Source organism: Budorcas taxicolor, chromosome 22 (assembly GCF_023091745.1).
Source record: "Budorcas taxicolor isolate Tak-1 chromosome 22, Takin1.1, whole genome shotgun sequence".
NCBI classification, from domain to species: Eukaryota; Metazoa; Chordata; class Mammalia; order Artiodactyla; family Bovidae; genus Budorcas; species Budorcas taxicolor.
Genome location: NC_068931.1, coordinates 12,898,460 through 12,921,549, shown reverse-complemented (window position 1 = coordinate 12,921,549; position 23,090 = coordinate 12,898,460). Strand labels below are relative to the sequence as shown.

Sequence of the window (23,090 nt, the reverse complement as noted above, 5' to 3'; positions counted from 1 at the left end):
GTATAAGAAGATATTCTTGGTAAAATTTTATCTCCACAAAATTGCCTTTGTTTTTCCAACGTCTACTAAAAATGCTCCTACACAATGGCTTATTGGTAGTCTCATCAGCTCTTATTCTAATTTTAGAGACTGAGTGTATCATTCTAGGTTGCTTTTTTTCCTTTTAATCTACTGAGTGAAAGATATAATCTACTGTGGATCTGACATGAACAGTGTATAAAATAGTACAAGAAAACATGTTTTCTGTATAAAATCTTGGTTTGGTATCATAGAATTTTTAAAAAAGAGATCCTATACTTTGGGCTTCCCTAGTGGCTCAGATGATAAAGAATCTGCCTGCAATACAGGAGACCTGGGTCCTTTGCTTTAGCTCCAAAGAAGGGAAATTGTAATATATATGACATTTTATCATATCATCATGAAACATTTTGCCTCTACCCATAGCACCTCACATTAAGTAACAACAAAAGAAATTCCTGTGTCTGTGTTTTGCTAAGTCACTTCAGTCATGTCCGACTCTGTGCGACCCAATAGACGGCAGCCCACCAGGCTCCCCCGTCCCTGGGATTCTCCAGGAAAGAACACTGGAGTGGGTTGCCATTGCCTTCTCCAATGCATGAAAGTGAAAAACGAAAGGGAAGTCGCTCAGTCTTGTCCGACTCTTAGCGACCGCATGGACTGCAGCCCACCAGGCCCCTCCGTCCATGGGATTTGCCAGGCAAGAGTACTGGAGTGGGGTGCCATTGCCTTCTCCCATGTTCTATCGCACTAAAAGTCCTTAGGCTTTAAGTATCATGTGGACTCAAAAAAAAGTAGGTTAACAAGTGAACACGGAGCCTGGAAACCAAGCCAAGATAAAGGAAGACCAGAGTGACTCTGTCAGAAGCTGACAGTCTAAGAATATTCAACACAATATTTTCCAAACAAACAAGAGGAAAAAGAATGATAGTAGAAACTGCAGGTTAGTAAGATGCATTCAGGCAGTCATTCATTTAAAAAATGGTCACTAGACATCTATGCTGTATCAGTTGATATTTGGGGCATGAAGACTATGCCTCTGAACACAGACGGATCCTGGTCCCGTCTCCTGGAGTCATGGAGCTTATAAACTCGAGGGGGAAATAGACTCAAAGTGGATGCTAGTACAAAGAATGATTGCAAAATAAATTGCAGTCATCCTGGACACACATGTATGTGTGTGCACTCATCAGGCTTTTTCAATAATGAGGCTTAAAGTATTCCTTGATATTTGTTTTTCTCCTTTAGTGCAAATGTATATAGCCTGTCTTTTTAGAAGTATCATAGACTTTAGAACAATAAATAATAATTATGGTCTGTTAATCTCCCTTTTTCCCCCAGGGAAAACAAAACTATTATCTAAAGAGCATATGGGCTTCCCTGGTGGTTCTGGTGGTAAAGAATCTGCCAGCCAATGCAGGAGATGCAAATTCAATCCCTGGATTGGAAAAATCCCCTGGAGAAGAAAATGGCAACCCACTCCAGTATTCTTGCCTGGGAAATCCCTTGGACAGAGGGACCTGGGGGGCTACAGTCTATGGGGTCACAAAGAGTCAGACAGGACTGAGCAACTGAACAACATGTTCAATAATACAGACATTCGTGTAGTGGCTAAAAACGAAACTAGACAGACTGGAATCTGGATTTTTAAAGTGCTCTTCCATAGGCTTACTAAACAAGGCGTATTAAACAAGCTGGGCATGCGTGCTAAGTCACTTCAGTTGTGTCTGTCTCTTCGTGACCCCATGGACTGTAGTCCACCAGGCTCTTCCATGGGAGTTCCCAGGCAAGAATACTGGAGTGAGTTGCCATTTCCTTCTCCAAGGGATCTTCCCAACCAAGGGATCGAACCCCACAACTCATGTTTCCTGCATTGCCAGGGAAGTTCTTTATACCACTTAGCTCCATCTGCGGAGCCCTCTAAATAAGCTAAAGAAAAGTGAAAGTGAAGTGTTCAGTCCTGTCCGACTCTTTGCGACCCCATGGACTGTAGCCTTCAAGGTCCACCGTCCATGGGATTTTCCAGACAAGAATACTGGTGTGGGTTGCCATTTCCTTCTCCAGATCTTCCCAACCCAGGGATTGAACCCAGGTCTCCGGCATTGTAGGCAGACACTACCATCTGAGCCACCAGGGAAGTCCTAAGACTAAGGTAAATTAACCCAGGAAAGCAAACCTAGGCCCTAACGGGCGAGGCCTTCTGCAAACACCCTCAGAGGACCAGGCGCTAGCCTCCGCCACCAGTCTGTCTGCTCTCTCGGGCCCGGGGAAGGGAGATAGACGCGAGGCTCAGCCTCCGCCCACGATCCAGCCGCTGCACAGGCCGGGCCATCTCCCGGAGTTGAGTCACAGCCGGAAGCCTGGCCCGAACTGAAAGCGGGCGTGAAGCATCCACCGAGCTGGAAGAGCCGCCGCCGCAGCAGCAGGAATCTCCCAGGTACCCGGTCTCGGGGGCTCCCGAGCCCTCCGGATCCCCTGGCGGCTGCCTCTAGCCTGGAGCTGCAGCGGAGAGTTGTAGGGACGGCGGGAGGCCGGAGGCAGCGCGGGTCAGAACAGGGAGGTGGAGAGGACCCGGGGAAGGCCTGCGAGGGTATCCGGGCAGGAGAGCCGCGGCGCTGGGGTCGCCCCGGTCCCCGCCGCACCCGCGGGATCCCGGCACGCTTCCTTGGGGCCTCAAGGGTGACTCTCCAAGGACGGGACTCGGAGGCCCGAGGTCCGGAGGGCAGACCGCCCTGGATCACAGGGTGGTCCCCGCAGTGGGGGCGACCTGGGCCTCCACTGCGCTGCGATTTGCCGGCAGGGAGGGTGCGGCCGGGAGCCCCGCCGCGGCTGCGGTTTCTGGAGGACTGGCAGGAGCCCTGCCGGGGGAGGAGGGGTGAAGGGTGAGAGGGGGGAGGGAAGCCTGTAAGCTCTTTAATTACTATATTGAATTTCCATGAATAGTTTTGTTTTCCTGGGGCAAAAACGGTTAATAGACCACGATTATTATCAATTGTTCTAAAGTCTGTGATACTTCTAACGAGGTGGGGGAGGAGGGGGAGAAGGGAGGGGGCTGGGGCTGGGGGAGGGGGAGTAGGCGGGGGACGAGGGGTGGGGCGGGGCGCAGCGGGAGGTCTGTGGCGCCCACCGCAGCCTCGCCTGGAAAACTTCTGGTGAGTGAAACCTCCGGTGAGCTCAGGGAGGTGCCGGGCCCCCAGCTTATTGGGTGTAACCAGCCCCGCTCCCCTCCCCTCCTCCACATTCTTCTCTGTGTTCCTCCTCCCCTGTGTCCCTCCCTTTATTTCTGTATTTCTTCCTCTTTTTTTTTTCTTCCTTTAGCATCTGTTCATCTGTTCTTATTCATGGGCTCCTTTCTCTGTGTTCTGCTGCGCTTAGTCGCTCAGTCCTGTGCGACTCCTTGCCACCCCATGGGGTCTTCCCCGCCAGGCTCCTCTGTCCATGGGATTCTCCAGGCAGGAATGCTGGTGGGCTTGCCATGCCCTCCCTCCAGGGGATCTTGCCGACCCTGGCCTCCCATATTGCAGGCGGATTCTTTACCAGCTGAGCTACCAGGGAAGCCCTCTCTCTCACGTGAAACAAACAGCTTCCTCCCCGTCTCCCCATCCTCAGCAGTCACAGTGTGGATTGCACACTCCCCCCATACCCCCAGCTCCCTGGTTCCTGCTCCCACTAACTCTGCTGAGGGATTTGAGGTCTGAACTGCCACCCCCCCCACCGCTCCCCGGTCCAGCCTGGGGTACTACCTTCCTCTCCTCCATCCTCCCCACTTCCCTGGTCCCTCACTTATGTCCAGTTCTCCCAGGACATCAGGATTGCTGGGTCCCAGTCTCTTGGCTTTTCCTCTCACTATCTGCGAAAATTGGAAATTACCCATAACAAAGTGGATTTTTTTCTTTTTTTTTTTTTCTCTTAGGCTTCCACCTGTAGATTCTAATTCCATCCATTTACCTAGAGGTTCCTGCAATGTGGATGCAGACTAAGGGCTGTCAATCTCTTGCTCTAGAGCCTCCTCTCCTCTTAAGTCCCCTCCCTTTGTTGATAAACACCCTCCAGCTGTCTTTGTTACTGGAGCCCTTGAAATGGAATGTTCCACTCATCTCAGATGGAATGTAGCACCTTCCCCATTCCAAGCTGACTTGTATGACTTCCTGTGGTTGGTGTCCCACCCTTTGGATGGATTAGCTAAGAGCCTCTGCCTGGGACTCTGTCCTCCTCCTTATCCTCAGGTGATCAGCCCCCCAGCCTGGCAGTTCCATCTTTCACTCACTGTCTAGTGCAGATGTTTCCTCTGTGTTGGGTAGTCTCTAGTCAGTAGCAGGGGTCCCCAGTTTTGTTTTTTTTTTTCTACACCAAACCATGAGCCACAATCTTTTTCTAAAACTCATATAAAGCCTTTGTTTGAAAACAGTGCCTGGCTTCCTAGATCATAGCTCAAGTCCCAAACTCTCAACCTGGTGTGTGGGGCATCCCCTTCCTGTCTTGGGCACTGTGCCTCTGGTAGGAAGCTGCAGTCACCTGCTCCCTGGGCCCCACACAGACCACGCGCTTCCTGTGCATTCTGTGCACCGGCTGGCCCTGACACTCACTGCCTTCCCGAGCTCCTGCCAGTCTTTAAGGACTAGCTTATTGCTCCCCTTCTCCTGGGCTTCTGAAGAGATTTCTTTCTGCTTTACTGTTAGCTTCCTTAGCACTTTGTTGTTTATCCTGGTACAGAGTACAAGGCCAGCTTGAAACCAGGCATTTACGCATGTGTATCTCCCCAAGGGTGGGAGCTCCCAGTTGTTGCAGAAACCAGTACTCGAGAAACCAAGCACCTCACTGAGAGAGTTGGAGAACTCAGGCTTTTTACGCCGGTGGACCCAGAGGACTGAGGACACTCCAAGCTCTGAGCCCCAAACAAGGGATTACAGAGTTTTTATAGACAGACTATAGTGGGCAACACTAGCTGTTAACGGGCTGGTATGGGGTTACGTGTGAGTGGGGAGAGCAGTCAAGATAGGGAGGGGAATGCCTGACCTTTACAGGGACAGGCAGGATGAAGCAAGTTTGCAGAGGCCGGACAGCTGAAAAGAGCAGGAGGAGGATGACTGAGATAAGCTCCAGTTCTTAGTATTTTAAGTCCCCACTTTCTGAGACTGCGTGACCTGCGTGATCCAGACTTTGCAAGGAGCAAGCTGAGTTACAGAGGCAGAAGGAGCAGGAAGTTACATAAAATTTTAACTTTTCCTCTTCATAGTCAGGAATTATGGCCTTTGTTTTGTTCTTTTTTTAATCCTCCAAAATCTTATAAGGAAAGTTCGACATAAATGCTTTTTGGAAAAATTCACTTTTGTATGTATGTATGGGTTGGATGTATGTATGCCTGGATAGCTCAGTCGGTAGAGCATCAGACTTTTAATCTGAGGGGCCAGGGTTCATGACCCTGTTTGGGCGTCTCTGTTTTTTGTGACCTTGTGGCGCAATGGTAGTGCCTCTGACTCCAGAATTTTGGGCTTCCCTGGTGGCTCATATGGTAAATAATCTGTCTGCAATGCCAGAGACCCAGGTTCAATCCCTGGGTGAGGAAGATCCCCTGGAGAAGGGAAAGGCTACCCACTCCAGTATTCTGGCCTGGAGAATTCCAGGGACTGTTTAGTCCATGGGCTCCAAAGGAGTCGGACACGACTGAGCAGCTTTCTTCACTTCATGGGTTGGAGGTGGGGGGTGGAGCAGGGGGGTGACAGGCGTTCTGCCCCAGGAGGAAATGATGCTGAATAGAGTCAGTCCTCTACTGTATCAGAGGTTCTGCTTCCATAGAACCCGCAAGAGATTACAAATATTTGAAAAAAAAAAAAAAATCCAGGAAGTTCCCAAAAGCAAAACTTGAAGTTGCACCCTCTGGCAACTATTTACATAGCATTTTACATTGTGTGAGGGATTATAAATAATCTAGAGATTATTGAAAGTAGACAAGAGAATGTGTGTAGTTTATATGCAAATACTACCCCATTTCATAGAAGAGACTTAAGTGTCTTTGGATTTTCGTATCCACGGGGCTTGTGGAACCAGCCCCTCATGGATATTGAGAGACATCTCCTTGGAAGCAGAAGGCTTGCTTTTATGGCTGAATCTTCTAGTTTCTTCTGAGACCTGAGGACAGTATTTAATTGTCCTGACATTGTTCACCTGTAAAAGGAAAACAAGTTTAATGCCAATCCATTTTATTGGCTAGAAGTAAAATCTTTTCGCTGGTGTGAGCTGGGACACATCTGAGAGGTGCACTTGTATGTGAGTGTGTGCAAGGGTGTTTCAGTGTTTGGGGGACATGATGATGGAAAATACTCAGCCGCTGACTAGCACCCTGATGTTGAAAAGGAATGGATATGAGGAGATGAGAGGAAGAAAGGGGAAATGTAGAAGAAACCCGAAATAGACATTTACAATTAAGAGCAGTTGAAATGTAAAGAGGAAATTAATGTGATATTCCAGTTCATTCCTTTGCCTATGCAGATTGGACAACTACATACTCACAGACACACACAGACACGTGTGCAGACTCACTCACCAGCATAAGCTTATGCCAGCCTCACCCTGGCTCCTATGACAGAAAGAATGTTGCTCACCATCCAGTTCTACGAGGATCAGGTGTCTAGCTGCTGCAGTCACTGGCTGCCAGTGTACCCTGAACAAAACTCAGAATGAAAAACAGGATAAGCCACTCTGTACTTCGGGAAAACAGGCTCCTTAGAGATTTCACTGGAAAAAAAATTAATAAGCCGAGATTCTTACATCTTCCCCTACATCACAAGGCACTAAAAACACTAGCTGTGCCCTCTGGTCCTCGTGACTAGCAGTGACCTTTTACTGAGCTGAATGGCTGACCATAGGCATTCTGTAGCCCAAATCGTGCTTTTCTGCCTGCCCCCTCGGAGCTATGTCAGAGAACTTATCTCCTTTACTATAGTCCTCAGTGAGATCCTGAGTAAAACTTAACCACAACTTAATGTCATGCTGTGCATTTTTCTGTTTCAGTCCACAGTCCAAAGCTTCTATGCTTCTGTAAAATCCAATCCAAATTTATTCCTGTCTTTCATCTCGTACCCAACTCTCTCCTTCTTTGAATCTCTTTGGTGCCATTTTCTGATAGGTGCAGTGCTATCAAGTTTCAGTATCCCTCTTGGCTTCCCTGGTGGGTCAGCCGGCAAAGAATCCACCTGCAATGCGGGAGACCCTGGTTCGATCCCTAGGTTGGAAAAATCTCCTGGAGAAGGGAATGGCTACCCTCTCCAGTATTCTTGTCTGGAGAATTCCATGGACAGAGGAGCTTGGTGGGTACAGTCCATGGGGTCACAAAGAGTCTGACATGACTGAGTGAATAAGTTTCCTGACTCCTAGGTTTTTATTTTCTGACCAGAAGTGACGAGGAGGCAGGCTGGGTCCTGCTCTGTGTTGAGACTTGCCCATTGCAGGTACATCAGCCTTCCAACTCCGGCAGCCCTCGTGTTGGAACCTAGCAGCTGAAGAGTCTGGAGAGACTTACTGAAGTGAGGGCAGAATAAAACAACATTTTGTCCCTCTATTAAGTGTATTAATTATAGAGCACTGTTGTATTTTCTTGGATGACGTCTTAATACTTTTTTCCCGCCAAACTTTAAGGAATCTGTACTGGATGGGACAGTTTTATACTTACCGGGTGAAGGTCATACTTTTTTTTTTCCCCCCAACCATGCTTTTGTTTCTTTTAAGCCAAAGACATCTTCTCTTGAAAAAATTTCTTAGAAGCTTCAAAGGAACCATTCAACAGTGAGGAGGCTCTGGTTGAAATGTTACCCTTCCCCCCACCCCCTTCACTTTCCCCTTCTGTCTGACCCTCTCCAAAGCTTAATGAGATTCACTTTCAAGACGGCTTTAGGAAGCCCGGTCAGTCCACCAGGAGACTGAAAGATGCTTATAAAAATGAACAAACGTGTGATGACCCTTATTTCTAGGTAGAGCTTCCAGTACTTTTGGTTTTGCTTGTTTGCTAGTTTTTCAAACTGGAACATATTGTTCTTGCATCACCTTAAAATTTTTGAGTTAAAAAGATACACATACTTTTTTTAAAAAGATCACATAATAGAAAAGATGAGCTTATAGGATCATGGGATTATGGGTAATTATTTGTCCTTTTATTTTTCAAAGTGCTCTCAACTGTAAGAGCAAAGAGACTCAGGGAAACTGAGATGAGTTGATGAGTTTTATTAATTTACTGACTAGGAGTCCAGGTTTCGAGAAGGTTTAATAGAAATAAATGCACATTTTATAATTTTTTTCTAAAATTATAATAGCTGCAAAAACTTATCACAACTGGCAGAAAGGTGCCTGCTGACATTTTTCTTGCCCTGTCCCATGGAGACCATCTTCCTTGATGATTATATTTTAAAGGGCTGGCTTCTAGGGGCTTGAGAGAGAGTGTCTGGGGTTGTAAAATAAGAAAGAGCCTTTCCAAAATGTTTAGCTGCCAAGAAGCAGAGAAAAAACTTACGATGACCAATTGCCTAAAGTAAGTTCTTTAAGGAAAGGGAGGTCAGGGATCAGAGGCAGGAAGAAACTTGTCTGCAGTTTAGTTAAGCTGGGGGGAGGTCAAGGCTGGATCTATAATGAGTGCCTGATTCAATCTGTCCACCTGATGACTTGATATCTGGGCTTCGTATCCCATCTGCATTCCCAGGGGGGCCCATTTCACAGCTCTCAGTCCAATTTCAACAACATCAGTGGAAAATGATGTGTATATATATATATATATATATATATATATATATATACATTTTTTTTTTTTTTTTTTAGTCCCTCAGATTTAAAGTCCTTTTTGTGTTTTTCTAGGAACTTGCATTTTGGGCAGGCTGTCCCAAACCAACCCCACAAATCTGTTGAAATCCATCCAGCTGTTTTCTTTTTCTAAAAATTTTGACTGCACCCCGTAGCATATGGACCTTAGATCTGAGACCAGGGACCAAACGCACACCCCTTGTATTGGAAGATGGAGTCTTAACCACTGGACCACCAGGAAAGTCTGTTTCTGGCTGTTTTCCTGTGACATAATATGGGAGTGGAATTAGGATGGAGGGGAGGAGGGCTTTTCAAAGCCCATGAACTGAGCAAGATGATTAACTCAATCCTCTGTGCCTGTGGTTAAAACCAACAGAGAAACAACAATAACAACAGAGTTTGGGGGTTGGGGGCAGAGAAAAAACATGTTTACAAATAGTTTTAATGATGGAAAAAGTGCTCTAATGATGAATAAAAAGGAACAGAATACTACAATTGTAGAGATATTATATATGCAACTATGCCAAAGCCTTTGACTGTGCAGACCACAACAAACTCTGAAAAATTCTTAAAGAGATGGGAATACCAGACCACCTGACCTGCCTCTTTAGAAATTTTTATGCAGGTCAGGAATATCAGTGACCTCAGAGGGAGAAATATCAATGACCTCAGATACGCAGATGACACCACCCTTATGTCAGAAAGCAAAGAAGAACTAAACAGCCTCTTGATGAAAGTGAAAGAGGAGAGTGAAAAAGCTGGCTTAAAACTCAACATTCAGAAAGCTAAGATCATGGCATCTGGTCCCATCACGTAATGGAAAATAGATGGGAAACAATGGAAACAGTGGCAGACTTCATTTTTGGGAGCTCCAAAATCACTATAGATGGTGACTGCAGCCATGAAATCAAAAGATGCTTGCTCCTTGGAAGAAAAGCTATGACCAACCTAGACAGCATATTAAAAAGCAGAGATTACTTTGCCAACAAAGGGCCATCTAGTCAAAGCCATGGTTTTTCCAGTAGTCGTGTATGGATGTGAGAGTTGGACTATAAAGAGAATTGATGCTTTTGAACTGTGGTGTTGGAGAAGACTCTTGAGAGTCCCTTGGACTGCAAGGAGATCCAACCAGTCCATCCTAAGGGAAATCAGTCCTGAATATTCATTGGAAGGACTGATGCTGAAGCTGAAACTCCAATACTCTGGCCACCTGATGCAAAGAACTGACTCGTTGGAAAAGACCCTGATGCTGGGAAAGATTGAAGGAAGGAGGAGAAGGGGCCGACAGAGGATGAGATGGTTGGATGGCATCACCTACTCTATGAACATGAGTTTGAATAAAGTCCGGGGATTGGTGATGGACAGGGAAGCCTGGTGTGCTGCAGTCCATGGGGTCTCAAAGAATTGGACAAGACTGAGCAACTGAACTGAACTATATATGCAACTATGTAAGAAGATGTATGACATTTTTATTTATACAAAATTGTTAATAACTCATAGAACGTTACTTAAAGATTATGCCAGAGACACAAAACTGAGGGAGACGATCAGCAATAGGGGGTTTATCTTACACTTCTGGAGGTCAAAGTTCTATAAGAGGTTGGCAGAGCTACTATTTTCCTCTGGAGGCTCTAGGGCAGAGTCCAGTTCCTTGCATTTTGCAGCTCCTAGAGGCTGCCTGCATTCTTTGGTTTCTCACCCCAAGTCATCCTGATCTTTGCTTCTATCCTCATATCTCCTTTTCTGCCTCTGACCTGCCTGCTTCTTTTTTTTAAATATTGATTTATTTGGCTGTGAATAAATCACAGTTTGGGCACATGGGATCTTGTTCTCTGACCTGGGATTGAACCTGAACCCCCTGCATTGGGGGCACAGAGCTTAACCACTGGACCACCAGGGAAGTCCCTTGCGGTCCTCTTATAAGAAGCCTGTGACTACACTGAGCTCACCCGGTGATCCAGGTGACGCTCTCCATCGTAAGATCCTTAATTCAGACTCAAGCACAGGTTTCTGAGATTCGAAGCGCATGTTTGAGGGTGCAGCTACTTTGCTGACCACACCCAGCGTCCACAGATGGGGCACGGATGAGCAGGTGACTAGTGGAGGGCGTGGCTGACGTGCCTGTGTTTGGCTTTTGATACAGACCTCCACTGATGGATGCTCTCTGCAAAGCAAATGGCACTTTTGCCATCAACTTACTAAAAATGTTGGGTGAAGAGGACCACTCGCGAAACGTGTTCTTCTCTCCGCTGAGCCTCTCCTCCGTCCTGACCATGGTCTTAATGGGGGCCAAGGGGAACACGGCGGCCCAGATGTCCCAGGTATGTGGGCTTCCTCTGCTTTCACAGGGCTGCTCTGTTCCTGCCTCACACCCGCTGATGGACCCCAGTGAGGCTGGGAGGGGCACTGGACTGATGGAAAGAATGCAGACCTGAAAGTGGAAAGAACTGTGTGAGAGACATCTCCTGCCAGTGTTCATGGGAGACGCTGAGTGCTCTTTGCTGCATCTTTGATGAGCAAGGGAAACTACAATTCTGTTCCACAAAAAAGCCAAGAATTTCAATTTCGTTCAATTTTAAACTTTTGCTAATGTTATATTTCAAATGGAAATGCAACTGTGTAAATGAACTTTTTGTTTAATGTGTTGTTTCTAGTATAAGGTTATACATAAGTGGAAAAAGTGTGGCACAAATGGGGACTTCTGGAATTTTTAAGATATAATCTATCTATATATTAGATTATTATATATATAATATATAGAGAGAGCTCAGCCATATATATATGTATATGTAATCAGTCAATCAATATGTAATCTGATTGACCTGATATGCTTTATATATGATCTTAGCTATCAATGAAGTGGGCTTTCCAGGTGGCTCAGTGGGTAAAGAATCAGCCTGCCAAGGCAGGAGATATAGGAGACTGGGTTCAATCCCTGGGTCAGGAAGATCCCCTGGAGAAGGAAATGGCAACCCACTCCAATATTCTTGCCTTGGGAATCCCATGTACAAGGGAGCCTGGTGGGCTAGAGTCCACGGGGTCACACAGAGTCGGAGACGACTGAAGTGACTGAGAACACACGCATGCACCATGGAGGCAGTGGCTGTTGCTTTAGGGAGGTAGACTCCCTGGTGAAAGTGTCCCAGAAAACTGTCATATATGCATCATATTTCCATATCAGGGTGCACCGACCCTACTCAGAATCAGTCCCCAGCCACAGCTGAGTCCCTGGTGGCTGTTTCTTTCAGCTCCCTGGAGGAGCGGGGCTTTGGGCTGGTGTTGTTGGGAGATAAGAGAACAGCCTTAATTCTCACTTTGATTTGACATTTAAATCCCATCTAGACTGGAGGACTTCTGTGGAATTCTCAATGAAACATTCCCATGTCTATTTCTGCTCATACTTGTATCCTAGTTCAGTTCAGTTCAGTTCAGTTCAGTCGCTCAGTTGTGTCCGACTCCTTGCGACCCCATGAATCAAAGCACGCCAGGCCTCCGTGTCCATCACCAACTCCTGGAGTTTACTCAGACTCATCCATACAGCCATCTCATCCTCTGTCGTCCCCTTCTCCTCCTGCTCCCAATCCCTCCCAGCATCAGAGTCTTTTCCAATGAGTCAACTCTTCGCATGACATGGCCAATGTACTGGAGTTTCAGCTTTAGCATCATTCCTTCCAAAGAAATCCCAGGGCTGATCTCCTTCAGAATGGACTGGTTGGATCTCCTTGCAGTCCAAGGGACTCTCAAGAGTCTTCTCCAACACCACAGTTCAAAAACATCAATTCTTCGGCGCTCAGCTTTCTTCACAGTCCAACTCTCACATCCATACATGACCACTGGAAAAACCATAGCCTTGACTAGACAGACCTTAGTCAGCAAAGTAATGTATCTACTTTTGAATATGCTATCTAGGTTGGTCATAACTTTTCTTCCAAGGAGTAAGCGTCTTTTAATTTCATGGCTGCAGTCACCATCTGCAGTCATTTTGTGTCCTAGAGGTTATTCAAAATCCCTGTTTGTTCTATTCAGTCTCCCTCCTGGGCGCTGCCTTCCTGGCATAGATAAACCTGCTAGAGTAGGGCTGTCCACTTGGGGGTGATTCGGCATCCCCGGGACAGTTGACAAGGTCTGGACCTTGTTGGTTGTCATCCCTGAGAGGTGCTGCTGACATCTAGTGGACATAGCCCAGAAATGCAGCTATGTATTCTACTGTGTGCCAGACAGCCTCACAGCAAAGTGGTGGTGGTGGTTTAGTTGCCAAGTTGGGTCCAACTCTTGAGACCCCATGGACTGTAGCCCACCTTGGGATTTCTGTCCATGGGATTTCCCGGGCAACAATACTGGAGTGGGCTGCCATTTCCTGCTCCAGGGGATCTTCCCAATCCGGGGATCAAACCCACCTCTCCTAGGTCTTCTGCATTGGCAGGCGTATTCTTTACCACTGAGCCCCCAGGTTTGTGGCCCCAAAAGTCTATATTTCCAGGTTGAGAAACTCTGTGCTAGATGGTCAAACCATTTAGGATGGTTTAAAATAGGATCCTTTGTTATTTTCAGCGCAGAAATTTGTTTGGGAAGAGCTCTTCGAGGGAGAAAATGGCATGTTAAAAGTCAGTGTTCTTGTCTTCTATCACCAGGCACTTTGTCTGAATGAAGGTGGAGATGTCCACCGAGGTTTTCAGTCACTCCTCAGGGAAGTCAGCATGTCCGGCCCGCAGTGCCTGCTCAGAACTGCCAACAGGCTGTTTGGGGAAAAGACATGTGATTTCCTGCCAGTAAGTAGTGCTCCCATATTGATGAAAAAAGACACTGAAAGTAAAACAGAAATTATGGAAGAGCAGAAATAAAGTGTAGTTGTGCTGCCTTAAAAATGTGCTTAGAATTATACTTCTGCATTTGAGAATTTTATGATTACTTCTGAACTGTGTCCTTTAAAAAATGACTGTTTCTGATGTATCATACTCCCAGATGTCAATTTCAATTTGTCCATCTTCCTGCACCCACACCTGCCTTTCCCCCACCCCCATCTCAATGACCACAACCCCTAACCCTTGTCTCATCTTTACTGGGCACTTTCTGTGGAGCTGACCATGCAAAGTCTCTTAAATTTGTCCCCTCTTCTGAATCACCATCGTCATTGCCTGTGTCCAGGTTCTCACACCTTCTACACTGTTATTTTAATTGTTTTCTATCTGATCTCTCTTAAGTCCAACCTGGTCCTTGCACACCACCGATAGAATCAATTCAGTTCAGTTGCTCGGTTGTGGCCGACGCTTTGCGACGCCATGGACTGCAGCACACCAGGTCTCCCTGTCCGTTACCAACTCCCTGAGTTTACTCAAACTCATGTCCATTGAGTCAGTGATGCTATCCTACCATCTCATCCTCTGTCGTCCCCTTCTCCTTCCACTTTCAATCTTTCCCAGAATCAGGGTCTTTTCCAATGAGTCAGTTTTTCGCATCAGGTGGCCAAAGTATTGGAGTTTCAACTTTAGCATCAGTCCTTCCAATGAATATTCAGGACTGATCTCCTTTAGAATGGACTGGTTGGGTCTCCTTGCAGTCCAAGGGACTCTCGAGAGTCTTCTCCAACACCACAGTTCAAAAGCATCAATTCTTCAGTACTCAGCTTTCTTTATAGTCCAACTCTCACATCCGTACATGACTACTGGAAAAACCATGGCTTTGACTAGATGGACCTTTGTTGGTAAATGATAGAATAGTCTTTCTAAAATTAAAATCTGTTCCTAAAAAATAAGATTTTGAATCTGAGTATTTCCTATTTACTGCAGTGTATAATTCCAAAGGTCCCTAGTCCAGTAAGAGTCTGCCATTATTCAATAAGTGAGATCCAAAAAATTGTGCTCTACAATAAACAGAAGGATGTTATTGATTAATGAAATGATCAGGGTAAGTCTGGCCATCTTAGCAGTTGGCAGTTCCAAGGATTATTATGTAAGACTCAAATATAACCTTGTCCTGGCTGCTGTTGGGTGCTACCCAGTGCGGACTGCCTGCTCTGGGGTTCAGTATCCTTGGAGATGATTCTGAGTCCTTCAGCTAGTTAGATTTTCTAGGATAAATACTTGTGATTCCTGGAATCTCCTGGTTAATGGATGTTCATTTTTGAATATCAGCCAGATTTTTGAATATTGTAATTGGGGAATACTGAGGACACAGAGGATCATTCTCCACTTTTCATGGTCGCTTGGGTTCTTCTTCTCTCTGCATCTTCTTTCCTCCATAGAAACTAGAATGTTTGAGGACAGGAGATGGGCGGAGGGTGGGAGCCAATTGCCAGGCACATTATATCAGAAAACAAGTTTTCATGAGGTGAGTTACCTGTGGATTTTAACGTGTTGCATGTAATGCCCTTCCTGATTTGACCCCAATTTACATTTCATGGCTTATCCCTTGCTCATTTTTTCCCTAATTCCCTACACACACACACACACACACACACACACACACACACACACACACACAATGATTCCACTCCTGGAAGACCTGGAAGATTTTTTGATAGTCTAGTTCAAGCCTTCCAATCATTCCATAAGGATGTTTTGGACACTCTGGTCTGTTCTGGTCATACAGAAATGAGTAAAACATGGTTAGACCACGTAGTGGAGGAGATAAAAATCAAATAGAAGGTCAACATGGAGTTGAAGTGTTTGACAGGAAAGTTCGTAGGCTGTTTTGTGCATAGCTGCCACTGTCCATATTCTCAAAACATCTTGTAGCTCTCTGTATATATATATTTCTCTCTCCGCAGACTGTGAGCCATCTCAGGTCCAAAGTCTTGTCTTTACCCTAGTGTCCCGCACCTGGCACAGTGCCAGTGGTCTGTACATTTTGATTAATTACAAAAATGAGTTTTAAAGTACAGGGTGCCCTGTATAAGCATTTATGCCAGAAACATGTTAAGAAAAAAAAATGTTTTCACACTTTTAGGGGAATTTTGCCAAGTAGAATATGGCCACACTTGGTATTCTGCATTTGTAGGCTTTTAAAGAATCCTGCCAGAAGTTCTATCAGGCTGACCTGGAGGAGTTGTCCTTTGCTGAAGACACTGAAGAATGCAGGAAACACATAAATGACTGGGTGATGGAGAAGACGGAAGGTGAGCGGTTTTCATTTCGGGAAAGGTGGTGTTATCAGGGAGACAGAGCCAAGACTGCCCAGATGTGACCTCCTCGGTTGTGACCACTCTGACGCTGTTTCCAGTAGCCTATATGTATGTTTGCTGGGTTTTGAAGCAGGTAATGCCATTCTGAAATGGACTGGAGCCTTCCAGGCTTCTCTGTCCATGGGATTCTCCAGGCAAGCATACTGGAGTGAGTAGCCATTCCCTTCTCCTGGGGAATCTTCCAACCCAGGGATTGAACCTGGATCTCCTGCAGTGTGGGCAGATTCTTTATTGTCTGAGCCATCAGGGAAGCCCCAGGGCCAATCTGGTATTTTTCTTGGGCTTATGAAGTGGTGATTTCTGAAAAATGCTTAAACCTAGTGTTAGTCTCTGCTTCAAGATTGTTGTTTAAAGACAGATACTACACTGCATGTGTGCCCCACATGAAACACCATCCCCCTGAGTCCTCAGGCAGCCAGAACGGCAGAATTCCAGCCTTTTTTCAATATCGAGAGAGAGAACTTTTGTAAAAGAAATGTTTATTCTCCCCCAATAGCAGTAACTTTCTCTCATATTCTTTACAGGTAAGATATCAGAGATACTAGGGGCTGGGACAGTCGGTCCTCTGACTAAGCTGGTCCTGGTGAATGCCATCTATTTCAAAGGCAAGTGGAATGAGCAATTTAACAGAAAGCACACAAGGGGAATGCCCTTTAAGACTAACCAGGTAGGAAAACATTTTGCAGACATATTGCTACTTTCTGAAGATTGTGAAGGAATGGAAAAAATAATTTATTTTACCCCTTCTTGATTCTTAATTTATTTCTGAATGAATTTCATGTCCCCTGTATATTTCTTATTGGAATGGGAAAGAGAAATACCAAAATAATTGTTATATTGATCTTTTTCCTTGGTCAAATTGATCTGTCTCTGCTTATGTTATTTGGATTGAAAGAAAATTTCTTCTAAGCCTTGGAGTTACTTTTGTATTATCCTATCACTTAGTGTATTTAGACTTTTTCTTGCACTTGTCAACGACAACTATGACTATTGCCTTAGAATTCATGCTGTACAATTCGGAATACAAGAAAAAAAAGTGTTAGCAAATGTTCAAGACAGCTTTGTTTTTGCTTATTTTTGGATCTTTTTTTAAAAATAAAAAATTTTACATACTTAAGATGTACAAGATGAGGATTTGCGATACACAGTGAAATGATTACTGCAGTGAAGCTAATTAAAATATCTTTTGCTCACATAGTTGCCACGTATTTTCTTGATGACAGCACCTGAAATCTACCTTCTTAGCAAATATCCAGCATTCCATATTATTATATTATTGTTATATTAATTATATTATTATTAATCCATGATTAACAATAGTCATAATGCTATGTGTTTGATTTTTAGACTTCTATGCCTAACTTTAAAAAACTTTTCTCCATTCAGTTTTGAATATGATAATGGCTGAGGTCAATAACTCTCAGCTTGGAATTTGACCTCTATCCACTTGATAATAGCATATTGCACAAAAATTTACATGCCCAGAAAACATTTGTTGCAGTCTTTAAAAATGGTGGACTCTGGACATCTCATCAAGGTTTTTTCTCCAAGAAAAGCAAGGCCATAGCACCAATTATATAATTGAGCAACTTTTCAGAGTAAAAGTGTAACTCCCTCTGGCCTATATACCTTTTCTAAATAAATCTTCCAGTGCAAAGACTTGAATATTAGTTCATTTTCCTCTTAACTTCAAGAAATAATTTTTTAATTAAAAGGTCCCTGTGAGTGCTACTCTATTTATCTTTTAAAAAGAGAGAAAAGCACAATTTCTTCTGAGAATAATATAGAGAGTTTTATGTCTCTATTCATCAATTTTTTCTCTCCCACATGGTAGTACTTGATGTGCTGGGACAATGGAATGTTATTACTCAACACTACTATGTACTAATGAAGATTTTGCATCAATCAGCGTAAATGTACAGAAATAAGAATTATATGTACCTATATGTTATGTTCCGTGGGCTTCCCTGGTAAAAAATCCACCTGCAATGCAGGAGACATGGGACTGACCTCTGGGTCAGGAATATCTCTTGGAGAAGGAAATGGCAACCCACTCTAGTATTCTTGCCTGGAGAATCCCATGGACAGAGGAGCCTGGTGGGCTACAGTCCATGGGGTTGTAAAGAGTCAGACATGACTTAGTGACTGAATGACCACAAGGGTTCTGTGAATTAGATATACCAGTTCTTAGTACCCTGTGCTCATATTTCAGTGATTTGATTTTAGTTTCCTATTTTTATCAGGAGAAGAAGACAGTACAGATGATGTTCAAGCAAGCCAAGTTTAAATTGGGGCGCGTGGAGGAGGTGCCTGCCCAGGTTCTGGAGCTGCCCTACGTGGGGGCCGAGCTGAGCATGCTCATCCTTCTGCCTGATGAGAACACGGATCTTGCTGTGGTAAGCCCTTGATGCTGAGTCTGAGTGTCTATGGATCCAGCCTGCGTGTGTTTTTTTAAAAACTTTTTATTCTGTATTGGGATATAGCTGATTAACAATGCTTTAATAATTTCAGGTGAACAGTGAAGGGACTCAGCCATATATGTATATATATGCATGCATCCATTCTCCCCCAACCTCCCCTCCCATCCAGCTGCCACGTACCATTGTGCAGAATTCCCTGTGCTCTACATTAGGTCCTTGCTGGCTATCTGTTTTAAATGTTAGCAGTGTTTACATGTCTACCCCAATCTCGCTAACTATCTCTTCCCCTGTCCTTCCCTGTGGCAATCCTAAGTAATCTGAGCTCATTTTTAAAAGTGTATCCACTGGATTGCATTTGAGGCATTTCCAGTTTAGGGCTGTGCTAAGTGAGTAAGTGAGTGATAGTCGCTCAGTTGTGTTCAACTCTTCGATGGACTGTAGCCTGCCTGGCTCCTCTGTCTGTGAAATTCTCCAGGCAAGAATACTGGAGTGAGTTGCCATTTCTTTCTCCAGAGGGTTATTCTAAGGAGTGCTAAATGAACACCACTGCATGACTTTTGGTGAACATGTGTGTGCATTTCCGTTGAGTGTACAACTAGGAGTGGAATTGCTGGAATAAACAAATTCTGATGAAGCCTAGAAGAAGAGAGTTCCAAAAATAAAAACTTTATTATTTATTCTGAAGGGAAGGGCTAGTTGAGAGCCCAGTAGTTATTAAACAAAAAAATAGGAAAAAGATAAAGATGGCTCTGAGCAGTGTTCCTCAAACATTAATGTGCATGTTAATCTAATGGGATCCTGTTAAAATGCAGATTCTGATTTAGGGGGATTATGGCCTGAGATTTTGCACATCTGACAAGATTCCAAGTGCTACAGATGCTGTTGGTCATAAACCCAATTTTGAGGAGCAAGAGTCTAAAGTAGAGGTGAGGAATTTTTCTTAGACAGGAGGAAAAGGACATTTTCCTATGACAGGAAAAGAGGGTTCAGGTTGGGGGAAAGTAAATTTATAAGGTGGGAGGTGCAGGAGTGACAGCATGCTGGTTATCTGGCTCCTGAGGTGTCGGGGAAGCCCTCATTTATAATGTTTGCTGATTTCTGTGGTGTAAATACCTGCATCATGGCCAAGTTTAGGCTCCCAAGGGTTTAACAGTTGACTTTTGCAGAAGATGCAAGCTAGCTCCAGCATACCAGTGCACGCCTCCCTACCCCTGTGAGGATAGGGCCTGCCTGATTTCCTTGGCTTCTCTATTGAATCAGGAATCTCCTGGCATAAGGCAAGGAAGAGATCTGTCATGGCAACTTTAAGAAAATGAGACGCAGACATAGAGAGGAGACCTGTGGACACAGCGGGGGTAGGAGAGGGTGGGATGAACTGAGAGAGTAGCATGGAAACATGCACATTTCCACAGGTAAAGCGGTAAAGTAGGTAGCCACTGGGAATTTGCTCTATGATGCAGGGAGCTCGAATTGGTGCTCTGTGACACCCTACAGGGTTGGGACAGCGTGGGAGGTGGGAGGGAGGTTCAATAGGGAGGGACATATATATATATATACACACATACATATGGCTGATTCATGTTGATGAATGGCAGAAACCAGTGCTACATTATAAGGCAATTATCCTCTAGTTAAAAATAAACTAATAAAAAATAAATGATATTTATATAATATGAGGTATTAATCATTGCTATAATGGCAATTATATTTCAATATATAAACGTATGACACTAACATGTACATGTCAAATTTACACAATGTTTTATATCACATATATTTCAATTTTTTCAAAAGCTCCCCACCCCCCCAAAAAAAGAAAATTAGGAGAGTCTAGGAACAGAACTGACATCCAAACATCTGCCACTGGAGAGGAGCTCTCACTTGGACTTCTGCTGGTGGGGGGAAGATGCTCCTCTGTATATTTTCCTTGTTAATAAACAAGAATGAAGGCTGGATCTGGGAGGGTTTGAAGCTACCCCCAGAATAGGCAGAGGGCAAGCAAGGATGCCAGAAGCAACAGTCCTGTGGAATTTCCCATCCTGCCCTCCTCCCCTAGAATCACGGAGTTCTCCCTTTTTCATTCAGCCAAGTTCTGAGTCATGCTTTTTTCTCTTTGGTCAACAGTTTCTCAAACTCATGGTACTATATTGCATTTGATGTTGTTCAGTTGCTGTGTTGTATAACTCTTGCAGCCCCATGAACTGCAGCATGCCAGGCTTCCCTGCCCTTCATTATCTCCCTGAGTTTGCTAAAACTCATGTCCATTGAGTTAGTGATGCCATCCAACCATCTCATCCTCTGTAGCCCTCTTATCCTCTTGCCCTCAATTTTTCCCTGCATTAGGGTCTTTGCAATGAATCAGCTCTTCCAATCAGGTGGCCAAAGTATTGGAGCTTCCACTTCAGCATCAGTCCTGCCAATGAATATTCAGGGTTAATTTCCTCTAGGATTGACTGGTTTGATCTCCTTGCAGTCCAAGGGACTCTTAAGAGTCTTCTCCAACACCACAGTTCAAAAGTGTCAGTTCTTTGGCACTCAGCCTTCTTAATGGTCCAACTCACACATCCATACATGACTACTGGAAAAGCCATAGCTTTGATTATACGTAGTTTGCTGGCAAAGTGATGTCTCTGCTTTTTAAAACACTGTCTAGGTTGGTCATAGCTCTTCTTCCAAGGAGCAGGCGTCTTAATTCCATGATTGTAGTCACTGTCCACATTGATTTTGGAGCCCAGAAAAATGAAATCTGACACTGTTTCCCCATCTATTTGCCATGAAATGATAAGACTGGATGCCATGATCTTAGTTTTTGAATGCTGAGTTTTAAGCCCGCTTTTTCACTCTCCTTTTTCACCTTCATCAAGAGGCTCTTTAGTTCCTCTTCACTTTCTTGTCATTAAAGTGGTATCATCTACATAAATACAATAAATTGGTTATGAGAATTTCCTAAACTAAAAAAACAACTTGACATTAATTTGGTCCAGATAGTTCAAAATAAAACCCCATCTTTGTCTCAGGTGTTTCCTAGCTGTTGCTCTCTTGTATCCATAAAACAGGGAAAATGAAAGAAATAGAGGGAAAATCTTGGTGTGTTTATAAGAGGAAATATCCTGTAGATTATCCTGGAACAGAACTCAGTATCAAGTCACAGGTCATGAGGGGAGGGGCTAATGAGCCAATAGGTGGGTGCTGCTGCTGCTGCTGCTGCTAAGTCACTTCAGTTGTGTCCGACTCTGTGCGACCGCATGGATGGCAGCCCACCAGGCTCCCCCGTCCCTGGGATTCTCCAGGCAAGAACACTGGAGTGGGTTGCCATTTCCTTCTCCAATAGGTGGGTGGGTACCAGGCTATTATTGTCTAGCTTTTAAGACTTAACTCTTCATTATTTCAGGTGGAAAAAGAATTTACATATGAGAAGTTCAGAACCTGGACGAGCCCAGAAAATCTGACTGAGGAGAAAGTTCAAGTTTTTCTTCCCAGATTAAAGCTGGAGGCGAGTTATGACTTGGAAGCTTTTCTTCGAAGTTTAGGAATGACTGATGCTTTCGAGGAAGCCAAGGCAGACTTTTCTGGAATGTCAGCTAAGAAGAACGTGCCCATGTCCAAGGTTGCACACAAGTGCTTCGTGGAGGTCAACGAGGAGGGCACAGAGGCAGCCGGGGCCACTGCCGTGGTCAGGAACTCCCGGTGCTGCAGAATGGAACTGAAATTTTGTGCAGACCACCCTTTCCTCTTCTTCATCAGGCACCGGGAAACCAACAGCATTTTGTTCTGTGGCAGGTTCTCTTCTCCGTAGGAGGTGCAATTGCTGTACTTCTGTCTTCTCGCTTCTACACACTCTGCCTTACTCCAAATTCCAGTGGCCAGACTGATGCAGTGGTTTGACTGCTGAAATAAAATGCGATTATGGGTAACAGATCGCCCCCTCATAGAGTTGTTGAGAGGATTTAATGGGTTGATAAAGAGCGTGGGGGCTTCTCTGGTGGCTCTGATGGTAAAGAATCCACCTACAATGCAGGAGACCCAGGTTTGATCCCTGGATGGGAAAGATCCCCTGGAGAAAGGAATGGGAATCCACTCCAGTATTCTTGCCTGGACAATTCCATGGACAGAGGAGCCTGGTGGGTTACAGTCTCTGGGGTCGCAAAGAATCAGACACTACTGTGACTGACACTTATATACTTTTAGAGTAGCATATGATATCATTATTGGACAAGTTAATTGCATTTTTATGTACCTAAGAAACAACAGTTAGAAAATGTAATTACTTTTGCACTAAAAATATAATGTTCTCAGAAATAATGATTAACAAAAGCTAAGTAAGACTGTTAGACACTAAAAATTATAAAGTGCTATTGATACCCATTAAAGATGACCAAAATAAATGGACATATTCCATATCAAGAATGACCTTGAGTTAAAAAAATTGTCAGTTCTCCTCTACTTGTCCTATAGATGTAATTCTAATCCAAATTCCAGCCATGTTTCTGTGGAACTTGACAAGTTTATTTTAAAAGGTATATGAGTAAGCAAAAGGTCAAAAAGATGTAACACACTAAAGAAAAAGATCAAGTTGAAGAGCTCTGGTTCTATTAAACAGTAAAGCTTATTATAAATATACTGGTAATATACTGTGGTATCTATTCAGGGATAGACATACCAACTAATGGTATAGAATAAAGAGC

General features: G+C 44.4%; 1 protein-coding gene and 1 non-coding gene across 4 annotated transcripts; both read left to right on the top strand.

Moving 5' to 3' along the window:
- Positions 1-2,322: 2,322 nt before the first annotated feature.
- On the top strand, positions 2,323-22,586 carry LOC128067350 (serpin B8). 3 transcript variants are annotated; one of them, XM_052660351.1, is made up of 7 exons: positions 2,323-2,455; positions 10,949-11,126; positions 13,437-13,574; positions 15,802-15,919; positions 16,510-16,652; positions 18,229-18,381; positions 21,797-22,578. In XM_052660351.1, exons 2-7 carry the CDS (start codon positions 10,959-10,961, stop codon positions 22,199-22,201), a joined length of 1,125 nt encoding a protein of 374 aa, XP_052516311.1. In that variant the 5' UTR covers positions 2,323-2,455; positions 10,949-10,958; the 3' UTR covers positions 22,202-22,578. The 3 variants fall into 3 exon arrangements, with proteins under 3 accessions (XP_052516311.1, XP_052516313.1, XP_052516312.1); XM_052660353.1 differs by lacking the exon at positions 13,437-13,574 and having other exon boundaries at positions 21,797-22,586; XM_052660352.1 differs by lacking the exon at positions 2,323-2,455 and having other exon boundaries at positions 21,797-22,579.
- TRNAK-UUU (transfer RNA lysine (anticodon UUU)) lies at positions 5,379-5,451 on the top strand. Its single transcript has one exon. It is a non-coding gene; the product is annotated as a tRNA-Lys (tRNA).
- Positions 22,587-23,090: the final 504 nt, after the last annotated feature.